Source organism: Pungitius pungitius, chromosome 1 (genome assembly GCF_949316345.1).
Source record: "Pungitius pungitius chromosome 1, fPunPun2.1, whole genome shotgun sequence".
Taxonomy (NCBI): domain Eukaryota; kingdom Metazoa; phylum Chordata; class Actinopteri; order Perciformes; family Gasterosteidae; genus Pungitius; species Pungitius pungitius.
The window spans coordinates 3,939,619-3,961,776 of NC_084900.1; the positions used below are offsets into that span (position 1 = coordinate 3,939,619).

General features: G+C 49.4%; 4 protein-coding genes across 6 annotated transcripts; 3 read left to right on the forward strand and 1 right to left on the reverse strand.

Moving 5' to 3' along the window:
- The first annotated feature begins 302 nt into the window (after nt 1-302).
- LOC119222103 (fatty-acid amide hydrolase 2-A-like) lies at nt 303-7,483 on the forward strand. Its single transcript, XM_062560829.1, has 11 exons — nt 303-539; nt 1,317-1,399; nt 1,541-1,677; nt 1,826-2,035; nt 2,152-2,271; nt 2,733-2,868; nt 2,959-3,076; nt 5,028-5,147; nt 5,456-5,567; nt 6,073-6,261; nt 6,370-7,483. The coding sequence occupies exons 1-11, from the start codon at nt 348-350 to the stop codon at nt 6,543-6,545; spliced, it is 1,593 nt and encodes a 530-aa protein (XP_062416813.1). The 5' UTR covers nt 303-347; the 3' UTR covers nt 6,546-7,483.
- A 561-nt stretch (nt 7,484-8,044) lies between these two features.
- On the forward strand, nt 8,045-11,971 carry LOC119222100 (fatty-acid amide hydrolase 2-B). The gene is made up of 11 exons (XM_062560828.1): nt 8,045-8,420; nt 8,684-8,766; nt 9,023-9,159; nt 9,302-9,511; nt 9,629-9,748; nt 9,925-10,060; nt 10,148-10,265; nt 10,345-10,464; nt 10,574-10,685; nt 10,822-11,010; nt 11,353-11,971. Exons 1-11 carry the CDS (start codon nt 8,229-8,231, stop codon nt 11,526-11,528), a joined length of 1,593 nt encoding a protein of 530 aa, XP_062416812.1. The 5' UTR covers nt 8,045-8,228; the 3' UTR covers nt 11,529-11,971.
- Nucleotides 11,972-12,023: 52 nt separating this feature from the next.
- Nucleotides 12,024-17,202, reverse strand: nelfa (negative elongation factor complex member A). 2 transcript variants are annotated; one of them, XM_037478438.2, is made up of 11 exons: nt 16,980-17,202; nt 15,918-16,089; nt 15,453-15,614; nt 15,136-15,225; nt 14,874-15,001; nt 14,661-14,730; nt 14,477-14,577; nt 14,272-14,380; nt 13,809-14,137; nt 13,605-13,704; nt 12,024-12,900 (listed from the first exon to the last, which is right to left on the reverse strand). In XM_037478438.2, exons 1-11 carry the CDS (start codon nt 17,187-17,189, stop codon nt 12,716-12,718), a joined length of 1,656 nt encoding a protein of 551 aa, XP_037334335.2. In that variant the 5' UTR covers nt 17,190-17,202; the 3' UTR covers nt 12,024-12,715. The 2 variants fall into 2 exon arrangements, with proteins under 2 accessions (XP_037334335.2, XP_037334336.2); XM_037478439.2 differs by lacking the exon at nt 16,980-17,202 and adding an exon at nt 16,308-16,611.
- Nucleotides 17,203-18,025: 823 nt separating this feature from the next.
- nicol1 (NELL2 interacting cell ontogeny regulator 1) lies at nt 18,026-20,262 on the forward strand. 2 transcript variants are annotated; one of them, XM_037478442.2, is made up of 4 exons: nt 18,026-18,161; nt 18,258-18,515; nt 18,942-19,030; nt 19,433-20,262. In XM_037478442.2, the coding sequence occupies exons 2-4, from the start codon at nt 18,404-18,406 to the stop codon at nt 19,502-19,504; spliced, it is 273 nt and encodes a 90-aa protein (XP_037334339.1). In that variant the 5' UTR covers nt 18,026-18,161; nt 18,258-18,403; the 3' UTR covers nt 19,505-20,262. The 2 variants fall into 2 exon arrangements, with proteins under 2 accessions (XP_037334339.1, XP_037334338.1); XM_037478441.2 differs by having other exon boundaries at nt 18,054-18,161; nt 18,377-18,515.
- Nucleotides 20,263-22,158: the final 1,896 nt, after the last annotated feature.

Sequence of the window (22,158 nt, forward strand, 5' to 3'; positions counted from 1 at the left end):
ACATACCACAAAACAACAATGCCCTAAATATACAATATCTACTCATTAAAGATTTAAAGCCAACATCGGGCCGGTTTGACATTGTTTCTGCAAATAAAGAAAGAATGGAAGCCACTTCATGAAAGAAGTCCATAATACCGGCACAGGAATTATTTAAAATGTCTAAAGAGAAGAATGAAAACACGAATTTCCGTTTCCCAGTATATGACCCGTGTGATGTTGCAGGTTCTCCTCTTTCACTTCATCATCCTCCGTCAGCTGCGAGAAGGAGGAGGAGGAGTTCGTTGGAGAGCGACCCGCAGACCGAAACCACTTCCCCCCCCCCCTCCTCCCCCCGCGGTGCAGACATGGCCCTGTCCCGACTGGAGAAGGTCCAGGTGTGGCTCCTGAAGGCGGCGGCGGGGCTCCTGTTCGCGCTGTTCCGGCTCCTGTCCCCTCGCAGCGGGGCGCCGTCGGGGAGCCGCAAGCTGCCGCCCGTCAGCTGCCCTCTGCTGCTCATGTCGGCCACGCGGCTCGCCCACAAGATCCGGAAGAAAGAGGTGTGCGCGCGGCCGAGGGGGTATTTTTTAACTTTAACTACTAATATCTCCGGAGCTTAATTTTTTATAGTCTTATTACACTTTTGGTTGACGCAGAGTGAAGAAACGCCCAATTAGGTGACTTTTCAGCTTATTTTCAGTTATGTCATTATGAACAGATTATTTAAAAGGTGCAATCACAAAATAACTAGCACAATAATGTGTATTATATAGTAATGCAAAGCATGCAGGACCACTCCTATTGGCCTAATCACGTGGAGATATTGTTGCACAACTTTAGCTGAACAAAAAGGAAGCGACACAAGACACACTGGTAGATACTTCCTTTCTGTGTGATTTTCATCTGCTAATGCAAAAAAAACACTGGGAGGAAACTGATGGCAGGGGGAAAGATGACCACCATTTTAAGGTCATGCACCAGGGTGCGTTATGACGACGACGAGCCCCCGTTTACAGCAGATCTCTGTCGACGTGTCGACATAGAGGCGAGAGATGCTAAACGAATGTCCTCTGAGAAACTGCGACAGTCGACAAAGGGACAGTCTTCATCCCGCACAGATCCACCATCCAGCCCCCCCCCCCCCCATCAGAACTAAACGGACTCGGTCTCCCCCTCCACCCTGAAGCATTGTGCTGATCAGCTGTTCACAGACATCTTCAACGCCTCCCCTGGAGAGATGCCACGTACCGGCCACGCTTCAAGGCCTCCATCATCACCCCCCCTCCCCAAAAGCCCAGGATCACACGACTCGATGACTAACTGTGGTGTTTCTGCAGGTGTCGAGCGTGGAGGTGGTGCAGGCCTACATCGACAGGATCCAGGAGGTCAACCCCTTTCTGAACGCCGTGACTAAAGACAGGCAAGAAGCCGTCCATCCTGTCCGCTGGGGGGTTCTGGTGTTTTCTTGGGAAATAAGCTTCCACTCTGATGAATACTCTTAATTTCAGGCCTTCTCTGAGCAGTAACTAAACCGAATTGGGTGAAATAATTCTGCGCCCAGGTTCGATGCGGCCCTGCAGGAGGCGAAGCAGGTCGACGTGCTGATTGAGGAGGAGACTGGAGGAGAGGAGGTGCTGGAGGACCGACTGCCTTTACTGGGAGTCCCGCTCTCTGTCAAAGAGTCCTTTGCCCTCCAGGGTAACCTCCAGGGAATCTAGTCACCTGTCAAACACTTTCAAAACCAGCGACCAAACATCTAGTTTCATTTAAAACCGCTACACAGATTTAACTTTTTTGAGGCAGCTCTGATTTCTGGGCATTTTTTTTAACCCGTTTCCTCTCTCAGGTATGCCCTTCAACGCCGGTATGGTTTCCAGGAAAGGAGTGGTGGCCACGGTCGACGCTCCCCCGGTGGCCCTGCTGAAGCGGGCGGGCGCCATCCCGATGGCCGTCACCAACACCAGCGAGCTGTGCATGTGGTGCGAGTCCAACAACCACCTCCACGGCATCACCAACAACCCGTACGACTTCCAGAGGAGCCCGGGAGGAAGCTCAGGTCAGAAAACCCGTTAAAACCAAATCGGGAGAGGTTTCCTGATGTCCACTTTGGATTCAGAGTCGATCGGATCCTTTTCCTTCCGCTAACGCCCTCGTTCCCTCTGCCCGCCTCAGGGGGGGAGGGCAGCATCCTGGGAGGAGCGGGCGCAGTCATCGGCGTGGGCTCCGACATCGGCGGCAGCATCCGGGTGCCCTGTTTCTTTAATGGAATATTCGGACATAAAACCACGCCTGGTAGGAGAAACTAAATGTCAAATTGCATACGTACATTACGACTCGTCCAGGTGTAGTCGGTGGAAAGCGCGTTTTCAGTGTGCGTCGGAAGCTTCTCCAAGCTTTCTGCTGTCCTGATGTCATTGGGGAGCTCATTCCACCATTTAGGAGCCAGGACATCAAACAGTTGGTACTTTGTTGAGTGTTGAGCTCCCTGCGATGGAGCCACAAGCTCATTGGCGGACGCAGAGCGCGGCGAGCGTTGCAGGGACGTACAGTTTGACCATTTCCTGCATGTAGTCTTGACCCGATCTGTTCGCAGATACCAATGTTTGAAAAGGAGGGCGGGCAGCCTCTGGTAAACAGTGAAAGGGAGCCATTTTTTCCATATAAACGTGGTGTCAACAAAGCAGTGATGAAGCAGTTTCCCGGGGGCCCCGTTTCCTCGCGGCTTCACCGGGTTCCGATGTGTCGCTTTGCAGGCGTCGTCTCCCTCGAGAACCAGTTCCCCGTCTGCAGCGGCCGACAAGCGGAGTTCTGCAGCAGTGGTCCCATGTGCCGCTACGCCGAGGACCTGCTGCCGATGCTCAGGATCATGGCCGGACCCAACACCGGCATGTGAGAGGCAACCCCGAAGGGGGGGGGGGGAACCAGATGCTAATGTGCACATCTGGAAATGTAAATGTCTCCATTTCTTCACACACGCAGGTTGTCCTTAGACACAAAGGTCGACCTGAAGAAGCTGCGGTTCTTCACCATCCCTCACGACGGCGGCTCTCCGATGACGTCGCCGGTCAGCAAGGAGCTGATGGCCGCTCAGAGGAAGGTGCGTCTCGTACGACTTCTGCTCGCTGCACGTAGAAAGCTGCACCGTGAGAACGTCTCCGGTTACTAATGTAACCTTAGTTCCCTGAAGGGAACGAGACGCTGTGTAAAAACGCTGTCGGAACGCCTCTGCGTGACCGTGTCATGAAGCACGTGTGAAATCTAACCAATGGCGAGCTGGTACGTCATAGGCGGGCAACGCCAGGACGCTATAAAGGGACCCGAAAGGCAGGACCATTCATCTCTGAACGGCCGAATCAAGTGCCACGGGCAAGTCGGGAGTATGGCAAAGTTTACGCAGCGTCTCGTTCCCTTCAGGGAACTACGATTACATACGTAACCGGAGACGTTCCCTCTCAGGGAACTCGAGCTGCGTAAAAACGCTGTGGGAACGCCAATACCCACTCCGCCATATGAGCAAGTGACCGTGGTGTGAAGTTAGTGCGCACACTCAGACGAGAGCACCTGTGCTCCAGGCGTGCAGTTAAGGTCTAGACGATAAAACCTCACGAACGTGTGGGGAGAGGACCAGCCTGCCGCCGTGCAAACGTCGTGCAGCGATACTTTTCCCGACAAAAGGGCTTTAGAAGCCGCCATACCCCTGGTAGAATGGGCCCGGACAGCCAAAGGTACGGGCTGGCTGGCCGATTCGTAAGCAAGTGTGATGGCCTCAACCACCCACTTGCTCATCCTCTGCTTAGTCACCGGGCCGCCAGTATTGGGAGGCCCGAAGCACACAAACAACTGTTCGGAGAGCCTACACAGGGAGGTCCTGCGGAAGTAGAAGTCTAAGGCTCTAACTGGGCAGAGGAGGTTAAGCTTCGTCCGACGTCAGAAAAGGAGGAGGACAGAATGCCTGCAGCACAATAGGCCCAACCATAGTGGACGGGGCCTTAGGAATATAGCCGGGAGAAGGTAGTAAGAACGCCTTCACCGTGCCGGGTGCAAATTTCAAGCACGAGGGGGGCACCGAGAGGGCTTGCATATCTCCAATTCTTTTGAGGGAAGAAATAGCGAGCAGGAAGAGGGTCTTAAGAGCCACATACTTCACTGCGACCTCTGCGATGGGCTCGAACGGAGCACCGGAGAGACCTTCTAGTACGACGGCCAGGTCCCAGGACGGAACTCCAGTGCTGGCTGCTGGCTACTGGATGCTTCGTGGCATCCAGTGCTGGGTGCCACGAAGGAAGCGGGATACCAGTGGGTGTCTCCCCAGAGAACGCCCATCTAGTGGGGCATGAGTTGCCGACAGGGCCGCCACATATACCTTGATAGTGGACAGGGATAAACCTGTGGCGAAACTTTCCTGCAGGAACTCCAGTACTAAACCGACTGGGCAGTTAACTGGGTCCAGCTGTCGTTCCCCACACCAAGTGGCAAAAAGCCTCCACCCACCGGCATACGCCTTCCTTGTAGCGGGGGCTCTGGAGTGGAGGTTGGTCTCCACGACCTCGGTCGAGAGACCGGATTCTAAGAGGCGGGTCCCCTCAAGGGCCACGCCCATAGTTTCCATAGCTCGGGGCGGGGGGTGAACGATGGACCCCGACGCCTGAGACAGCAGTTCCGCGCTGATGGGAATCTCCAAGGGAGGACCTGCGAGGAGCGACATAAGGTCCGCGAACCATACTCGGGCCGGCCAGAACGGGGCTACTAACAGTGGGCTGACGCCATCCTGACGGACCCTCTCCAGAACCCCTGGGAGCAGAGCAACCGGGGAAAAGGCGTACAGACATGACCTCGGCCACGCCTGCACCTGCACTGCATCTCCCTCACGCATCCTGCCCCGGCGCCGCCCGCCTATGACGTACCAGATCGCCATTGGTTCGATTTCACACGTGCTTCATGACGCGGTCACGCAGAGGCGTTCCCACAGCATTTTTACGCAGCTCGAGTTCCCTGAGAGGGAACGGGGAGGTTTCCTCAGATGCAGTGATGTTCTCCATGTTCTCCAGGTGGTGGAGCGGCTGGAGGCCGACCTCGGCGTCCAAGTGCAGGAAGTGCACTTCCCGGAGTTCCGCTACGCATTCCAGATCCGGGGCACGTACATGAGTCTCCCCGACAAGGAGGGCAAGGTGGGTCCTCCAGGTGCAAGTCCCCTGCATGCGTGTCTGTACGGGGGGACGTTCTTAAGTACTAGAGGCAGAGTAACCACCCTTATTGTAAGATAAATGGTTCGCTGGCCTGTTAAGCTGCACAGGCACAGCGTTCCAATTGAACCAAGTCACCTCTCGAAGGTCCTTCATTTAGTGAGAAATCATTATTTTCTGCTTCCTATTTTTGGTACCTTGGTCTGCATTATTTTCAATAACTCCTTTATTCTGGCTGCTTTTATTTTGTTTGTTTTTTAATGACTTCTGTCTAAAATGTTTGCTCTCCTCAGCCTCCGACGCCATTTGTTGAGCTGATGGGGGAACCAGGAAAACCTCTGTGGCCTTTTTGGGAGCTGCTGAAATGGATGGTGGGAAAATCAGATCATACTATTCCTGCTATAGGTGAGAGGAGATGAAAAGATGTACTTTAACTGTTTGGTAATATTTAAAAGGTAATTTGCTAACTTTTAAGTGGACGTCAAAGTCACCCCGAACCCTTTAAATCGACATGATAAAGCAATAGTGAGGATATTTAGAAATGTGTATTTATTTCATATGTTTAATATAATTTCTTTATTAAACATACAACACAAAATTATTATTTTGCATTTGTTCATTAACGTGGTCATGATTTCTTTTCAAAACTACTTTTTTTACACTAAAAGCCCTCCAAACAAGACTGATATCGGGATTTTTTCAGACACAAACTAACAGAAACATCAACTAATAGATATCAGTTATATGTAAAATAAAACAAAGAATATGAAGGTAACCCAACTGGCAGTCATTTAATGTGAAGCTTCTAGTCATCAGATACATTCTATACATAAGTACATATAGTAGCTGTATAACTAATAAATGAATTAGCCCCTCAAGTCAAATCAATGTGTGTGTGTGTTGTGTTCAGGTTTGGCTCTGATGCAGAAGGCTCGCGTCACCGAACCCTCCGCATTCATCATCCAGCAGAAGGAGCGGCTGCAGAAGAACGTTGACGAGCTGCTGGGCACCGACGGCGTCTTCCTCTACCCGTCGTACCCGAGGGTGGCTCCCAAACACCACCACCCGCTCTTCAGGCCGGCCGACTGCGCCTACACAGGTCGGTCCTCGACCTGGTTTCACGGGCCGGTCCGGCAGCGCTCGGGGGTTACTCTCTGTAAGGAGAGATCTTGAGTCTCACGTTCCTTCTCCGCTGTCCTCCCTCCAGGTATCATCAACATGCTCGGGCTGCCGGTCACCCAGTGCCCTCTGGGTCTGGGCGAGGAAGGTCTGCCCCTGGGGGTGCAGGTCGGCGCGGGCAAGCTGCAGGACCACCTGACCCTGGAGGTGGCCCTGTACCTGGAGAAGACGTTTGGGGGCTGGAGGGACCCCGGGGCCAACTGAGACCAGACACTCGCGCTTAAAAAAAAAAGAGATTATCACACAAAACAAGTTTCTTTGACTGAATATGGACACTTTTAACATTTTAACATGGTGCTAGTCCCGTGTGCAGTGCCCATTCCTGCCTTTTATAGGGCAGCTACAAGTACAAGAGTGCAGTACCATTTTCAGTGCAGGACCAGGTTCGAGGCCCACATTGTTGTTGCTCCTTTTTTATATATATATATATATAAATAAGAATATTAATATTAATTATTTACAAAAGCCCTAACTCAAACTGTTCCACTAATAAGATGAAATGGAGCAAAAGTCTTCTGGAAAGACAAACCCAACAAGACCAATAAAGATGCTTCTTTAGCACCAAAATAAAAGACAGGAGTTATTGTTTAACGTATAAATAGCATGAAGATCCAGAATAATCTGCTGTGTAACTATAGCTGTCAGACAAACGCATTGGAGCGAGATGTAAACATTATTCATTACAAATAATGTAGCCGAGTAGAAATAAATGAAATAACGTGTAAATATTCAAAGTAGCTCAGATAAAAAAAATTGCATCTTTATTTTTACGGTAAAAGTTATGGAGAAATTAAGCAAACAATACAAATAAACTGGGAGGCAATGAATGATAAGATGTCATTAGCATTATTTCAAATGGTCAAATATTTGCTGCTACGTGCTCAGTTTGTTCAATAAGAAATGAAGGGGTGAACGTGACAGCCTTCAGCGATGCTGCCCTCTAGTGCCCACAGAGCGTTACTGCACCACAGAATATCTGCAACAGGAAATACGCATTACTTAGGTACAAATACCATAAATTGTACTACAATACACCAAATTCATCTTATCGTAGTCACTAAAGCTGTAAAAAAAAAAGTCATGTAGGAAGTTAGAGAAAAACGGTCCATTAAAATGGGATCTTATTAAAGATTTTGAAAATGTTGTCGTGTTTTTTACTTTCAAACAGAAACTTTTTCTGTAAAAACCTGAAGTTCAGGTTAATATTCAGTGTATTTTAAACCATTCGGTGATGAATTACAGAACTGAAGTGTTGATGAAAGAGCTTTTCACATAACCACGCGTTTGATAAATCCCTTATTGAATTTGACCTTTACTACTTCCGAGGCCGATGTAGGCCAACATCAAGCTGGACAAAATAAAGGCTCCAAATGCAGGTTATTGTTTTCAAAATAAAACTTAATCCTGAAAGTCTGCCTGCATCACATACCCGTTGGGATTTCACGTTAGTCATTTCTGGACCCTCGTAATAATGAATAAATAAATAAATACATATAAATAGTATTTCAAGATCTACTTAGTGAATGCGTCAGGGCCTTCAAGCCATCTCATGGTTTTATTCTACTGATGAATATTGTGAGAAGTCAAATTACTAGGTCCGTTATTTTTTTTTTTTTTGAAGAAGAAAAGCTTTCTTTCATGAATAAAAATGAGGAAACCATCTTCATGAAAGAGATCCATCATACCAGCACGGGGGGAGTATTTTACACGTCTTAATAGAAGAATAAAAACATGAACTTCCGGTTCCGTTCGCACTCACCCGTGTGACGTTGCAGGTTCTCCTCTTTCACCTCATCATCCTCCGTCACCTGCGAGAAGGAGAAGGAGGAGGAGTTCAGCGCGGAGCGAAACCACGTCCCCCCCGCCTCCTACCCCCGCGGTGCAGACATGGCCCTGTCCCGACTGGAGAAGGTCCAGGTGTGGCTCCTGAAGGCGGCGGCGGGGCTCCTGTTCGCGCTGTTCCGGCTCCTGTCCCCTCGCAGCGGGGCGCCGTCGGGGAGCCGCAAGCTGCCGCCCGTCAGCTGCCCTCTGCTGCTCATGTCGGCCACGCGGCTCGCCCACAAGATCCGGAAGAAAGAGGTGTGCGCGCGGCCGAGGGCCCGAGAGCAGGGGGGTTTATTTTTGAGCTCTCAACTGCTGTTTAGTCATTTCAGCTTTAATCAGACTAATTAGAAGCTACAACCAGCACAATGGTGGATAATGCAACATTTTTTTTTCTCTTATCGCTCTCCCGTTTTTTTTTTGGGGGGGGGGGGGTCACATCTCGCATGGAGGGGTGCAGTGTAATACTTGCATCTCATTGTGACAGCAGGTGCACAAGTCACACTGTGGTGTTTGTGCAGGTGTCGAGCGTGGAGGTGGTGCAGGCCTACATCGACAGGATCCAGGAGGTCAACCCCTTTCTGAACGCCGTGACTAAAGACAGGCAAGAAACCGCTCTGGGGGGGGGGGGGGGGGGGTTCTTATGTTTACATAGTTCTCAATGTAATGTTCTTCCACTATCAATAGACAGAGGGCAATTAAAGAATTAGTCTAGAAATAACTTACTGTTCTATTGCTACTGTCACGGCAACAGTTAAATCCTTCAGTGTCTGTAGCTTCCACTCTGATGAATACTCTTAATATCAGGTCTTCTCTGAGCAGTAACTAAACCGAATTGGGTGAAATAATTCTGCGCCCAGGTTCGATGCGGCCCTGCAGGAGGCGAAGCAGGTCGACGTGCTGATTGAGGAGGAGACTGGAGGAGAGGAGGTGCTGGAGGACCGACTGCCTTTACTGGGAGTCCCGCTCTCTGTCAAAGAGTCCTTTGCCCTCCAGGGTAACCTCCAGGGAATCTAGTCACCTGTCAAACACTTTCAAAACATCTAGTTTCATTTAAAACCGCTAACGTTACACGGATTCAACTTTTTTGAGGCAGCTCTGATTTCTGAGCATTTTTTTGAACCCGTTTCCTCTCTCAGGTATGCCCTTCACCTGCGGAGTGGTTTCCAGGAAAGGAGTGGTGGCCACGGTCGACGCTCCCCCGGTGGCCCTGCTGAAGCGGGCGGGCGCCATCCCGATGGGCGTCACCAACACCAGCGAGCTGTGCATGTGGTGCGAGTCCAACAACCACCTCCACGGCATCACCAACAACCCGTACGACTTCCAGAGGATCCCGGGGGGGAGCTCAGGTCAGAAAACCCCTGACGTCAGCCGGAAGGAATCGAGCCTTTGAAGATTCAACCGGCTTCAAATAAGACCGTCAAAAGTGCTGCCGCTAACGCCCTCGTTCCCTCTGCCCGCCTCAGGGGGGGAGGGCAGCATCCTGGGAGGAGCAGGCGCAGTCATCGGCGTGGGCTCCGACATCGGCGGCAGCATCCGCATGCCCTGTTTCTTCAACGGAATATTCGGACATAAAACCACGCCTGGTAGGAGAAACTAAATGTCAAATGTATACGATGGCCCCCTTAAAACGTTGTGCTCGGGTGGAAGAGACGGATAATGTCGCTCTTTAACTGCTGCGTCTTTGAAATGAACAGTGATGAGTCTCCCGGGGGCCCCGTTTCCTCGCGGCTTCACCGGGTTCCGATGTGTCGCTTTGCAGGCGTCGTCTCCCTCGAGAACCAGTTCCCCGTCTGCAGCGGCCGACAAGCGGAGTTCTGCAGCAGTGGTCCCATGTGCCGCTACGCCGAGGACCTGCTGCCGATGCTCAGGATCATGGCCGGACCCAACGCCGCCATGTGAGAGGCAACCCCGAAGGGGGGGGGAACCAGATGCTAATGTGCACATCTAGAAATGTAAATGTCTCCATTTCTTCACACGCGCAGGTTGTCCTTAGACACAAAGGTCGACCTGAAGAAGCTGCGGTTCTTCACCATCCCTCACGACGGCGGCTCTCCGATGACGTCGCCGGTCAGCAAGGAGCTGATGGCCGCTCAGAGGAAGGTGCGTCTCGCTGCACAGTGAGAACAGTGGGGGGGGGGGGGGTTTCCTCAGATGCAGTGATGTTCTCCATGTTCTCCAGGTGGTGGAGCGGCTGGAGGCCGACCTCGGCGTCAAAGTGCAGGAAGTGCACTTCCCGGAGTTCCGCTACGGGATCCAGATCTGGGACACGTACATGAGTCTCCCCGACAAGGAGGGCAAGGTGGGTCCTCCAGGTGCAAGTGCCCTGCATGCGTGTCTGTACGGGGGGGTAAACGACGCCAGTTGGGGGCAGAATCGCAGATTGAACCCACCAGTCTTGCTCTCCTCAGCCTCCGACGCCATTTGTTGAGCTGATGGGGGAACCAGGAAAATCGACGTGGCCTCTTTGGGAGCTGCTGAAAAGGATGGTGGGAAGATCCGATCATACCGTGGCTGCTATCGGTGAGAGGGGGAAGCAATTTGTTCATTAATGTAATCATCAGTTACATTAATTTGTATTATTGAACACGAGATCGCGCCAAACAAGACTGTTTTGGTACACAAATAACCAAACTGTGTGTGTGTGTGTGTTGTTCAGGTTTGGCCCTGCTAGAGAAGGCTCGCGTCGCCGAACCCTCCGCATTCATCATCCAGCAGAAGGAGCGGCTGCAGAAGAACGTCGACGAGCTGCTGGGCACCGACGGCGTCTTCCTCTACCCGTCGCACCCGAGGGTGGCTCCCAAACACCACCACCCGCTCTTCAGGCCGGCCGACTGCGCCTACACAGGTCGGTACACAACTCTGTGTACTGTGTACTGTGTCTCAGAACGTCTCCTGCAGGCTGCAATCTGAAGATTTGGTACGTTGTCATTATCCAAGTTTAGACAGTATTTTAGGTCACTGGGTCCCAACAGTAGGATTTAATTGCTCCGTTGTCTTTTTTTTTTTTAAACCTAAAAATGAACAGTACACATTACTTTGGGTACTATACTCTAAATCTATCATGACAACTGCTTTTCACTACAGCAAATCAGCCTGGTTAGAACACGTCAAGTCACTTCACTTTGCAGAACAGAGCCATACAAGTCATGACCCAACTCGTGTTCCTTCTCCGCTGCCCTCCCTCCAGGTATCATCAACATGCTCGGGCTGCCGGTCACCCAGTGCCCTCTGGGTCTGGGCGAGGAAGGTCTGCCCCTGGGGGTGCAGGTCGGCGCGGGCAAGCTGCAGGACCACCTCACCCTGGAGGTGGCCCTGTACCTGGAGAAGACGTTCGGGGGCTGGAGGGACCCCGGGGCCAACTGAGACCAGGAGTCGGGTCTTCCTGCTCGCTGTAGTACAAAGAGGCACAATCACCACAGCTGAATGTTTAAAGAGATGTCTGCAGTAATGGGGGGGGGGGGGGGGGGGTTGCAATTATGTCTTTGTATAATTTACTGTTCAGAGACAACTGTGAGCCCAAGTTTAAAAAAAGAGATTAACACACAAAACAAGTTTCTTTGACTGAATATTGATACTTTTAACATCCCCACTGGGTGTTTGTAGGGCTCGTACCTGCATGAGAAGGAGTGTGTTGCCCGTTTCAAGGTTCAAGGCCTTAAAAGCCCTCCACGCCCACACAAACATTTCTGCCGTTCCAAGTCATCAGACCGCCCCCCCCCCCGGCGGAGCTAAGCTGTTGTTCACAGTAATCTAACAAAGGGTCAGTTTGTCCAGCTTCAACAGGAAGCCCGATTTGGCCCTGTTGGCGATACCCACACCCCCCCAATATCAGAGTAGTGAAACAGCGTGGGAAACCTTTTAATGTACTTACACATGGGGGGGGAAGGCATACAAATTGCTGAAACATCTCACTGGATTCTGTTACTTTATTTTCTTGCCTTCTTTGGAAAAAGGACAAAAGAAATGTTGAAAACATCCACCTGCAGGCTCCAAACCGAACGCGTCAGCATTAAGAACTCATTTCCTCCGCTCTTGTTTTTTTTTTTTTTTTCTTCCCCCGGTCACCTCTAAGTCCACGTGTCATTGTTCTTTTATTTATTTTTTGTCACCCTTCTGTTCTGAAGGGTGGAAGATATACTGCAAATGTGACATTCATACAGAAAAATATCCACAGTCTGGTCTTTTCTTTTATGAGACGCGCTTGCACCTCAGAGTACAACAGCTGAAAGGTGTCCGCCGTGGGAACTGTTCCTCGGACCAGAATCGTACAAATCTCTGACCAGAGGAGCATCCGGGAATCGGGGAGGGAACTTTAAAACTGAAACAATAAAAAGGCTCCGAGTAACGACCAAACAAAGTACAGAAATGTTCTTCAAAGAGTCCCGCACTGTGGCGATGCAGGAACGTCGCCCGCTGCTCCATTTGGCCCAAACGTGAATGCAAATACTTTTAAATGTGTAAACATGGCTTCTTCGAACTGGATCAGACCCCTCTGAGGTGCGTGCGATTTTTGTTGTTGTTTGTTGTTGATGTTGAGAAAGCGTGGCGCCTCAGGAGGTGTTGGTGATGGGTTTGTATTTCTTGAGGCGGGTCCACTGTCCCGTGGAGTAGTTCATTTCAAAGACCGTGTCCACCAGCATGGTGGTGCTGCCGGTGCCGTCGGCTTTGGGGAGGACCTCCGTGTGCTCGCTCAGCTTGATCTGGATGATCTCGCCCTGCTCCGGGCACGGGTTCTCTGCGAGAGACGGGCAGGAGGAGACGATTAACGTCGGGAACCCCGGGTTTGTGTTTAGGTGCCGTCCGGGATAAACCTTTAATTGTTTGACGGTGTTCTGTTTCCAGGTAAATGCACCTGCACTTTCTGGCATGCGATTGTTCACCCAATGAACAAAATAAAGAGACATCGACTTCAACCACACTTCCCTGCAACTGTGAAAAATGTAGTGTATTAAATGTAGTAAAATAATATAATAATAAAACTCTAGCAACCTTGCAGGAACCTCTTTAACACTAAAGTGGCAGATTAGAGATCACGTTTGTTTGTTTAAGTGGACAAAGTTGTCCAATAGTTAACCATTAACCTACAGGATTAGTATGTGGCCATAACGCCAGACAAGCTGCAGCGATGATCAATGCACAGACTGATTAAACCATCGCATTTATGGCCCTAAAACACAAAACAGGAGACTTGAGTCCACAGTTCACCCGTCCTGCATTTTTCCCCAGTTAGTCATCTATGCATTGATTAGTCGGCCTGTCGTACTCGGACAAGGTTTCTGCAAGCGTCTTATAATGTTGAGCGAGTGCTCAGTATAAAAAAGTAGCTGTTATCAAACGAGGAGACAATTTAAAATCCTCTGAATAAATATAACAGCTACTCAAGACCCACTAGAACAGGAAATGTTGGTTCTGGTTTGATCCGGCGGATTAGTCCTGTACCTCTGGATCCAGCCATGAAGCCCAGGATCAGGGCCTTCTCTGGCCTGGTGACCTTGTTGGCCGTCTTGAACATCTCCTGGGCCGCGTACATCTGGTCTCTCTGAGGAGCACAAACAGCGCGCGGAGGGTTGAGCCACAGCTGCGCACGAGAGGAGCAACGCGCTCACTGCGGCCTTTCAGGGACCCCCCCGTTCTCCGTCTTACCGTGAGTGACAGGTTCTTTTTGGGCTGGGCCTGTGGTGGCACGGGGCTGGGAGTCGGGGTGGGGGTCTGAGGCGTGCTGGGAGTCGGCGTGGGGGTCTCCGGCTGGCTGGCCGTGGCGGCCGCCGGGGGCCCGTTGCTGGCCGGGGTGGAGACCGGCGTGCTGGGCGACGTGGGGGTCGCGGGATTAGCCGTGCTGCCGGCGTTGTACATCGGCGTCCTCTGCTTGTACTGGCCCGGCAGGGTCGCCGTGGCGCCGGCGCCCGCCGTCGCCGACTCCTCCGGCTGGCGAGCCGCCTGCTGCACGTCCCGCCCGGAGCCGCCCGCGTTGGCTTCAGAGAGGGGGGGGGGGGGGGGGGGGGGGGGGGGAAAGACGCGGTGAGTTTGACACGGTGCTGACGCCTGGCCTCGTGACCCAATAAAAAGGCGCCAGAGGAGTTTGTGTCAACACGGCGCTGCGTCTAACCTGGCTGGGCCTCGGAGCTGGGAATGTAAGAGGAGGAGGGCACCATGCTGGGCGTGGCGGGGAGGTAGCTGGTCGACGGCAGCGGGTTCTCGTTCAGCGCCCCGAGTTTCTGTAAAACAAAACAATATTTGTTACGATAGACCTGGAAGAGGAGAAGCGGAGTATGAACGCGGAGCGGGGGGGGGGGGTAATACGAGTGGAGCACCTGTGCGGAGACGAGGCCGGCAGCGTAGTCGGGTGTGGTGTTTTCCACCACTGCTGCCGCGGCTGCTTCCTCTTTGGCTGCTTTCTCCACAGCCTCAGTTTCTAAAAACAGAGGAACGACTTAAACACTGACGGACACCGGGGCTCAAAAAACGTTGCCGATGCAGGGATGGAAAGACAATTACCCAAAGTCTTCCTTCTCCTCTTAGCTTCTCTTCCAGCTCCAACCATATCCAGCTCTGAAATATCTAAAAGCTGAAAAGAACAAGAAAGGCCAAACTAAGAAGATCTGTAACCTCAGCCACGTCCACTACGACGATAACGGTGATGAAACATGTAGGTACATAATCTCAACATAGTCTTAACAACATGGAGGATGCATATAAACCAGACTTCACCTTGACCCCCCTCTCTTTACGCAAGGGCGTCCGCGCGGGTGCAATGGGTGTGCGGTTGCTGGGAGGGCTGAATAAACTGGGGGCAGTGGGACTGCGGAACGGGGCCTTGGGAATCCCCTTGAGAGGAGCTGTGATGCAAATATCGACAAATACCAGCAGCGGTTACACAAGTGGAATAAAATGGATAATGCATTCGATTTTTTTGACTGATAACAAGTGAAAGAGCAGCTGTGTGGGATTCATTTGTAGATATTTAACTCACTAGTAGTGTCAATCTTTTTGACCAATCCTCTCCCTTTGGCATGAAAAGGCACTCCAGCTGTCTTTTTAAGCTGTTGGGCTGTCTCTGTGGCTGGAATAGAAAATAAAAAAAGATTTCACAAACGATGAAAGATCAAAAACACTACACACAATTCTTAAATCAATACTTTGATGGAAACCCAACGACCTTCACAGGAGAGTAAAACGAAGAATAAACGTACTAATAAATACATCAACTTGTAAACAATGTCATACAAATATGCCAAAGGAAGGCCACAGAAGAAAAAACACTATTAGTTGAGGTTTCCACTACCGTACATTTCTGTAGCAGCTCTGCTCGGAGGGTGGCACTCTTGGGCTTCCTCTTCAGCTGGAAATGTTTGACGGGGGGTGTAAGAGGTCCCACCAGAGTCATTAACGCACTCTTGTTCAGGTACTGGCACTCCAAAGGAAGCATGGCGGATGCCTCGCACTCACTCACTGCGGAGGAAAAGAGATCAACCACCGATTATTTGAGTCAGTGCATCTCTACCTGTGGCTGCTTTTTTTGTCTAACACTCAGTTGACAAACCAGGTTCAGCATATATTTAGTGTTACTACAATCACATTTAGTTCCTCATCATCACTGTGTTACATTCGCCCAGAAAAAAGATTTAGGTGAACTTGATTTCAAAAGGTGTTGAAGATGAAAACGGAGCATTGCAACATTGATAGTTTGCTTCAAGGAAGATGAACGATGTTGAACTCCACCACAGCTCCGTGATTCACAAAGTCACACTCTACCTTTCTCCCTGAGCTCGCCGAGAATATCCTGCACATTCGGATTCTGCTCCTCCAAGTCCAGATTGAGCGAGCCGGTCTCCGGGAAGGACTTGAGGATGTCGGCGACCATCAGCACCCACGGCTCTGAATCCACTGTGGCCAGCTGGATGATCTCCGACAGGGCCTCCTTCATCTGGGAGAGAGGAAGGCAGCGTCAGCCCACAAAGAACAGATGTTTTATGCTGCCTGAGAATAAACATGTTACTGCCTTTATTTCTTTTTTTTATTTGCGGGATAATCTAATCGAGTTGTTTATCTAATTGTCAAAACTTTACTTGCTCATTTGTTTTAACCAACAGAAAGAATTTCAAATGTAATTTAATTTGCAAGATCCAATTAAGTTCATCACACTTAAGAGGCAAACCCGCATGTTGATCTTCAGTTCACTTGAGTGGAGGCAGCCGTCGCGTCATCTCCGGATAAATCCATGCTATAAATCGTCTGATCTGAACACGCACGCATCTCACGCCGCGCACACAGCGGCTCAACAGGTGGCGGTACCGCCCTCCCGCTCAGCCGGGCTAAAGTTAGCTCGGTCATGCCCATCCCACCGCGATGTCTGCACCAGACCCGCCGGGCTGATGCTTCCCTGTCGTCGCTTCGGCGAAACCGCCAAACTAGAAAACCACGCAACAACAAAAACAAAAACCCTGCCTCGTCGTCGGGGTTTGCAGACGGGTGACTTCGTATCGGCGGCAGTGAGAGGCGGAGACGTCGGGGACCCGCTGCTTTGTGTTTCTTCTTTTTTTTTTACGCTCTACCGTCGCCAGTAACGCTGCTAGCAAGCTAGCTACTACCGTCAAGACACGTAAACGCGACCAGACGTCCCGCCCGCCCGTCCGCCGGAACCCGCACTCAAGGACAGCGACGTTTCTTTTGTGTTTTAGTTTAGAGGAGCCCGGGCAAAGAGTTCGAGCGCGTTTTTTTTTTCTTCCTTCCTCCGCGTTATATTTTGAAGTTGTTTTATCTCACTTCACCTGTCGCGCTAACAGCCGTTAAGCTAACAGCGGCGGCGCAACCCACCTCGTCAACGGTCCGCCGGGGGAGATGCAGCATCCCGAGCAGCAGTTTCAGCTTCACGGGCGGCGATAGGCTCGAAAAGCACAGCCGTATGTTGTCTATCACCGACACGGTGAGCAGGGACGCGATGCTCGGGGGCGTCCACAGCTCGTCCGTGGATCCCAATTTGTTGTGAAGCCACAGTCCGGTGTCGCTGTCCTTCATCGACGCCATCTTGGAAAAAGAAGTGTTTTGAGTTCGGGCATTTTAACAAGCTACCTAAGAAAACAGTCAGGACCCCGCCCAGGACACAAGGCTCTGGATCATTTGAAAACATTGAAATCAAAACGATAAAAAAATAATAAACCCGGTATAATTAACCATCTGGACTGTGGTTGTATCGCTGCTGTATATACTCTGATATATAGTAGTCTATATTTTGTTTTAATAAAATGAAAGAAGGATGCATAACACTTAACAAATGTAACTGTGGGTTAATTAACTGACGTCAAAGAACGTTACATGTTTCATTAGTTTTACTTACTTTGAATAATTAAATAGAAATGACACAAGTATCATAATATCTGCAAGTCACCAAATATGATCCCTGGTGCATATACACTATAATAACCCAATAATATAACCCAAAGAAGAATGTCAAAAGTAATACTGCAATACTGCAATATAATAAAAATGTTTAAAAAAAAGAATGACTTCTACTTCAGTTAAAACAAAAGAAATATGATGCACTAAATGGAGGTGTAAAAGTAACTATTACGTAGAATGCTCAAGGTGTTATGTTGTCTATTACTTATGTAATAGCAGGAGCAGTATAGTGGAAAGGGATGGAGAACAATTGCAATACCTTATAAACCTTTGTACTTTAGTCTAAAACTAAAAAAATGTATCATGTTTGGTATGTTAAATGGTACAATATTATCCTCTAAAATCTTCTGGATTGACAAAACCAAAGTACCTCAGTTGATTAAATATACTTATTTACTTACATAAACGTGTTACACTTATAGTCTTTGGTTTAATTTCACCTTTACCCAGGCCTTTATTTTGAATGTTAAAACCGGAAGTCTTGATTCTGGTACCCAGGGCTAATTTTACACGACGCATGCGCACTTCCCTTTAATCACATCCTAGGTGGGCATCTTGCGTTCATCTGGCGTACGGCAAAATATCTTCGACTGATTCACGGTAGGTTGACACGCCGTCCGTTAAACAGACAGTAATTGTCCTCTTTCAAATGCATTATTTTTAATTCACTTAACACATTTACACGTATTAAAACAGGCACTGTCTCCCGAACAAAGCCGACGCGGGTTCTGTTACCCCATCGAATTGCGGACATTTTCTGTGGCTGTGAGCGACACCACTCACCCGCGCGCGTCACCTACTTGTGATTCCCAAAGGTAAAGCGACCACATCCTCGACTCCACATGGCGTCCAGCGGATACCTGCAGGCGGCCGCGCTCCTCCTGGCGGCGCAGCTGCTGTGCCTCGGGGCCGCCGAGGCGGACCAGGACAGCGGGACTGTCATCCCCGCAGAAAGTACGTGGATTCCAACACCCCCCCGTGGATGTGTTCGCTGCGGTTGATTTAGTGTCCGCCGCGGTGATGTGTTCACGGCCCAACGAGAGCAGGTCCACTCGGAGGCTAATTGGGTCATGTGACTGGTGTCTGTGTCCCGACTTGAAGATGGCCCCGCTGTGTGTGACCCATTTTTTTTTTATCATCCACGGCACGGCGCGAACAATGTGGAGGTTTAGAGGCGCATCGTTAGGATTTTTATCGACTGAACTCATCTGAAATGGCAGTAGACCTCCGCAGTTGACATAAATAGCTCCTTACATACAAAATATATATTATAAGAAATAACATTTATTGAAAAGCGTTAATTAATGACATCTCTCAGTAAGGCCACTGATGACCTAATGACAGTGCCTTTACTTCTGACTTCTTTCGTCTTATTTCCAGGTCGCCCGTGTGTGGACTGTCACGCTTTTGAGTTTATGCAAAGGGCGCTGCAAGATCTAAAGAAGACCGCGTTCAACCTTGATGCCCGAGTAAGTGACTCATCTCGTATTTTTCCTCTTTCTATGTGTTGTTTTGAGAGGTTTTTCACCTCCGGTGCTCGTGATTCACCACCCGACGAGGGCTTCAACCATCACTGAACACTATTGAGACCTTACTCTTTGAACCAATCATTATTGCTTGTTTATTACATTTATGCAGGTGGTTTTTACTAAAGTGTTATGGTCTTTATTTCATATACATGTTTCTCCATGTTATGTTGCTTCCCACTAATAATGGACTTCCTTAATAGACGCTGATGCTTTTTTTGTGTGTGTCTTTTGGAGAACACAACCTATTTTCCGGTTATCACAAAGCTTTCACCATCCGGATGGTGTCAGAAATAAGTCCTAGTTTCCATGTTTCCCGTGCCCCCCTATCCCCCCCCCCCGCAGACGGAGACGCTGGTGCTGAGGGCCGAGAGGAGGGCTCTGTGCGACTGCATGCCCACCAACTCACTGCGCTGATGAGGGCGTCGCCACGCCGACGACGACAACAACAACAACAACAAACCCCCGAAAAAAAAAGAAAAGAATCCCCGGAACCTCCACACACGTACAGCGATTATCCATCTCAACTGGTCCACGCCACGCAGGCACTTTATTCCCCCCCCCCCCCCCCCCATCACATCCCAGTGGCGCGACGCTGTGATGTCACGCATCAGTGGGCGCGTCGTTGTTCAGCCTTACCCCGGGACGACTTTTACACCACCGATGTTTTGACGTCGTGAAACACGCGCCTGCTCAGCATAAACGATTTTGTACTGTACGATGCGGTAGAATGCGTCGATACGTTTCCCCGTTGAATGTGTGAGATTTAATGTTTACAACGATTATACACATCAAACTGTAGCATCACATGGGATTTATTTAACTGCTCAGAAGTATTTCAATAACTGTCAAAAAAAGAGAAAAAAAAGGCTTGGGTAACTTATTAAAGAATGTTATTTTTTTCTGTTATAACCATAAAGATGTTTAGAAGACATTTTATCAGAAGATCAAACCATATTTTAACACTTAGTGTAGATCTTGATTTAGCGCAGCACTGTAGCATGAATTTACAGCACTTTTTGTTAACCTACGGTCTTTGTAGATTGTCTGTATAGATTCTGTAAATGTACACAGGTCTTATCTGTCTGACAAAGGTATGCAAGAATAGAGGTGAGCAATACGGTATCAAATGAACTGTGTTGTCAAAGGGGGGTGGGGGTGGGGGGGGGGCTGCAGCAGGGGACGTAGAGATAGAAATAATAATTGTCTTACAACACTCATTATTGTCTTAATGTTGTACCTATCAATAAAAACAATTAATTATCTGCACTGGTTTTATTATTTTCAGGAACCATTATCACCGATCATATTAAGAATATGAAATAATACACAAATTCATTCATTCATTCGTAGTGATTGCGTCTGTTGTGTTGATTGATCTATTTTTTCATCACAATCCAAGTTAGATAAGCACACACACACACACACACACACACACACACACAAATACCTGCATCTCCACCAGCAGGAGGAGCCCAAAGTGAAGGCAGGCTGCCAGCTGTGTCGCAGCAATGCGCCATGTGCCGAGGGCGCTCCGGTTCTGCTGCCCGGGGCCCGCTCCGACCCACGACCCACCAGACGATGGAACCGGTTCCCCGAGGAGGGACAGCGAGCGCTCGGAAGGACCCTGGGTCGTCGACTTGCCTCCACTCCCTCCCTCCACTCCCTCCCTCCTTTGGTCACTTGGCTCCTTCCCTCTGCAGAGGCCTCCCCGCTCTCCTTTCATCTGCTCCTGCAGAAGCTTAAGCCAAATCGTTCCAGCTGTTTGAGCTGTGTTCCATTAGAAGAACAGATGGCTCTGCCATACCAAGGGTGACCTTGTGGTATTTCTACAAACCATCCACCAACTTGACGGGCTCAAGGAACATCCATTAGGGGACGATGTCCAGATGGTCACCCGAGAGAACGTTAGCGCTCAACCTCAATCAAGGGAGGCCATCTAGACCTGCATTTTGTTGTCAATAGTCCAGCTTATATCTATTTACTAAAGTACAAGCAAGAAACATCAATGAGCTGCGGGGGGGGGGGGGATGAATTTAAAAAAAAAAAAAGACCAGCAGCTGGTGTGAGAGGAAACTGTGAGAGAAATAAAGCTGTTCACAAGCTGGTGAAGCTGAAGAGGAAACAACGATACGAGGAACCCCGCACTCCCTCCAGATGTTGGTCCTGCTTCAGTTTGAGGGACTTCTGAACAGGGACGGAATATATTCTCTGCCTGCGTGGTTTTACTTATTGATGTAGCACCAGTTCTCCGTGTAGGAAGCTCCTCATTGCTCACACCTAGAGGGACAGTTGATATTCTGAGATTGGCCTCAGATTATTATTATCAGATTAGATAATAATAATAATATAGATAAGGCATATTGTGCAGACACAAGCATTTAAAAGCAGTGTGAACGCGGCTCGGTCACAGCAACGAGGGGACAGAACTGGCCAATGTTAGCAGGGCACCATGAATAAGTGATGTGCATCATGTATAATGTATTCATTATACATATGAACACATGAAGATGTGTTTGGCTGGTCCACTGTAGATATCTGATGAAATGACAAAGTTAGAGAACACATGACCACTGAGGCAGAGGAAAATTACTCGTGAAAGAGGCTTTGAGTCCAGAGTAAGAGTCATTTTGGAAACAAGGGAGCGAGCTATGATACAAATGCATCTCTGCTTGTTGCCAAGGCAACTTGAGGAGTAGTATTTCTCCGTATCGCTAAGCACAAATATACTAAAAGTTCAGTCGATTCAGACCGCGGTAACAAAGCCAGTGTTCTGGACATGGAGGGAAATATGTGGTTTGAAGAGCAGCTTCGGTTCATTCCTCCACGTTTGGGTGGTTGATCCGAAATGTAAAAGTAACCCCTTCAATATCTCCTCTCTCAAGGTGCAGAATGAAACTGGAACAGGAAATAACAGCATGACTAAATGAATGAATGAATTGTCTCGTTCATATCCAATGAGTTTCCAGCTCATTTCTCATTTCTATTTTACGATGATTTAAGTAAAGATCTCAACGGATGTTTGCATCTGTTGCTCCACTATCTCGTCACTGGAGAAAAATCGAGTTCTC

Excerpts from the sequence above, each read along its gene's own strand:
- nelfa (XM_037478438.2), bottom strand. The coding sequence starts at position 17,189 with ATGGCGTCGATGAAGGACAGCGACACCGGACTGTGGCTTCACAACAAA. Across the intron at positions 14,578-14,660 it reads GAGGAGAAGGAAGACTTTGG|AAACTGAGGCTGTGGAGAAA; the intron begins GTAATTGTCTTT and ends CTCTGTTTTTAG. Across the intron at positions 13,705-13,808 it reads AAAAGAACCTGTCACTCACG|AGAGACCAGATGTACGCGGC; the intron begins GTAAGACGGAGA and ends TGTGCTCCTCAG.
- nicol1 (XM_037478442.2), top strand. The coding sequence starts at position 18,404 with ATGGCGTCCAGCGGATACCTGCAGGCGGCCGCGCTCCTCCTGGCGGCG. Across the intron at positions 18,516-18,941 it reads GACTGTCATCCCCGCAGAAA|GTCGCCCGTGTGTGGACTGT; the intron begins GTACGTGGATTC and ends TCTTATTTCCAG. Across the intron at positions 19,031-19,432 it reads CGTTCAACCTTGATGCCCGA|ACGGAGACGCTGGTGCTGAG; the intron begins GTAAGTGACTCA and ends CCCCCCCCGCAG.
- LOC119222103 (XM_062560829.1), top strand. The coding sequence starts at position 348 with ATGGCCCTGTCCCGACTGGAGAAGGTCCAGGTGTGGCTCCTGAAGGCG. Across the intron at positions 1,678-1,825 it reads AGAGTCCTTTGCCCTCCAGG|GTATGCCCTTCAACGCCGGT; the intron begins GTAACCTCCAGG and ends TTCCTCTCTCAG. Across the intron at positions 6,262-6,369 it reads GGCCGACTGCGCCTACACAG|GTATCATCAACATGCTCGGG; the intron begins GTCGGTCCTCGA and ends TCCTCCCTCCAG.
- LOC119222100 (XM_062560828.1), top strand. The coding sequence starts at position 8,229 with ATGGCCCTGTCCCGACTGGAGAAGGTCCAGGTGTGGCTCCTGAAGGCG. Across the intron at positions 10,465-10,573 it reads TCCCCGACAAGGAGGGCAAG|CCTCCGACGCCATTTGTTGA; the intron begins GTGGGTCCTCCA and ends TGCTCTCCTCAG. Across the intron at positions 11,011-11,352 it reads GGCCGACTGCGCCTACACAG|GTATCATCAACATGCTCGGG; the intron begins GTCGGTACACAA and ends CCCTCCCTCCAG.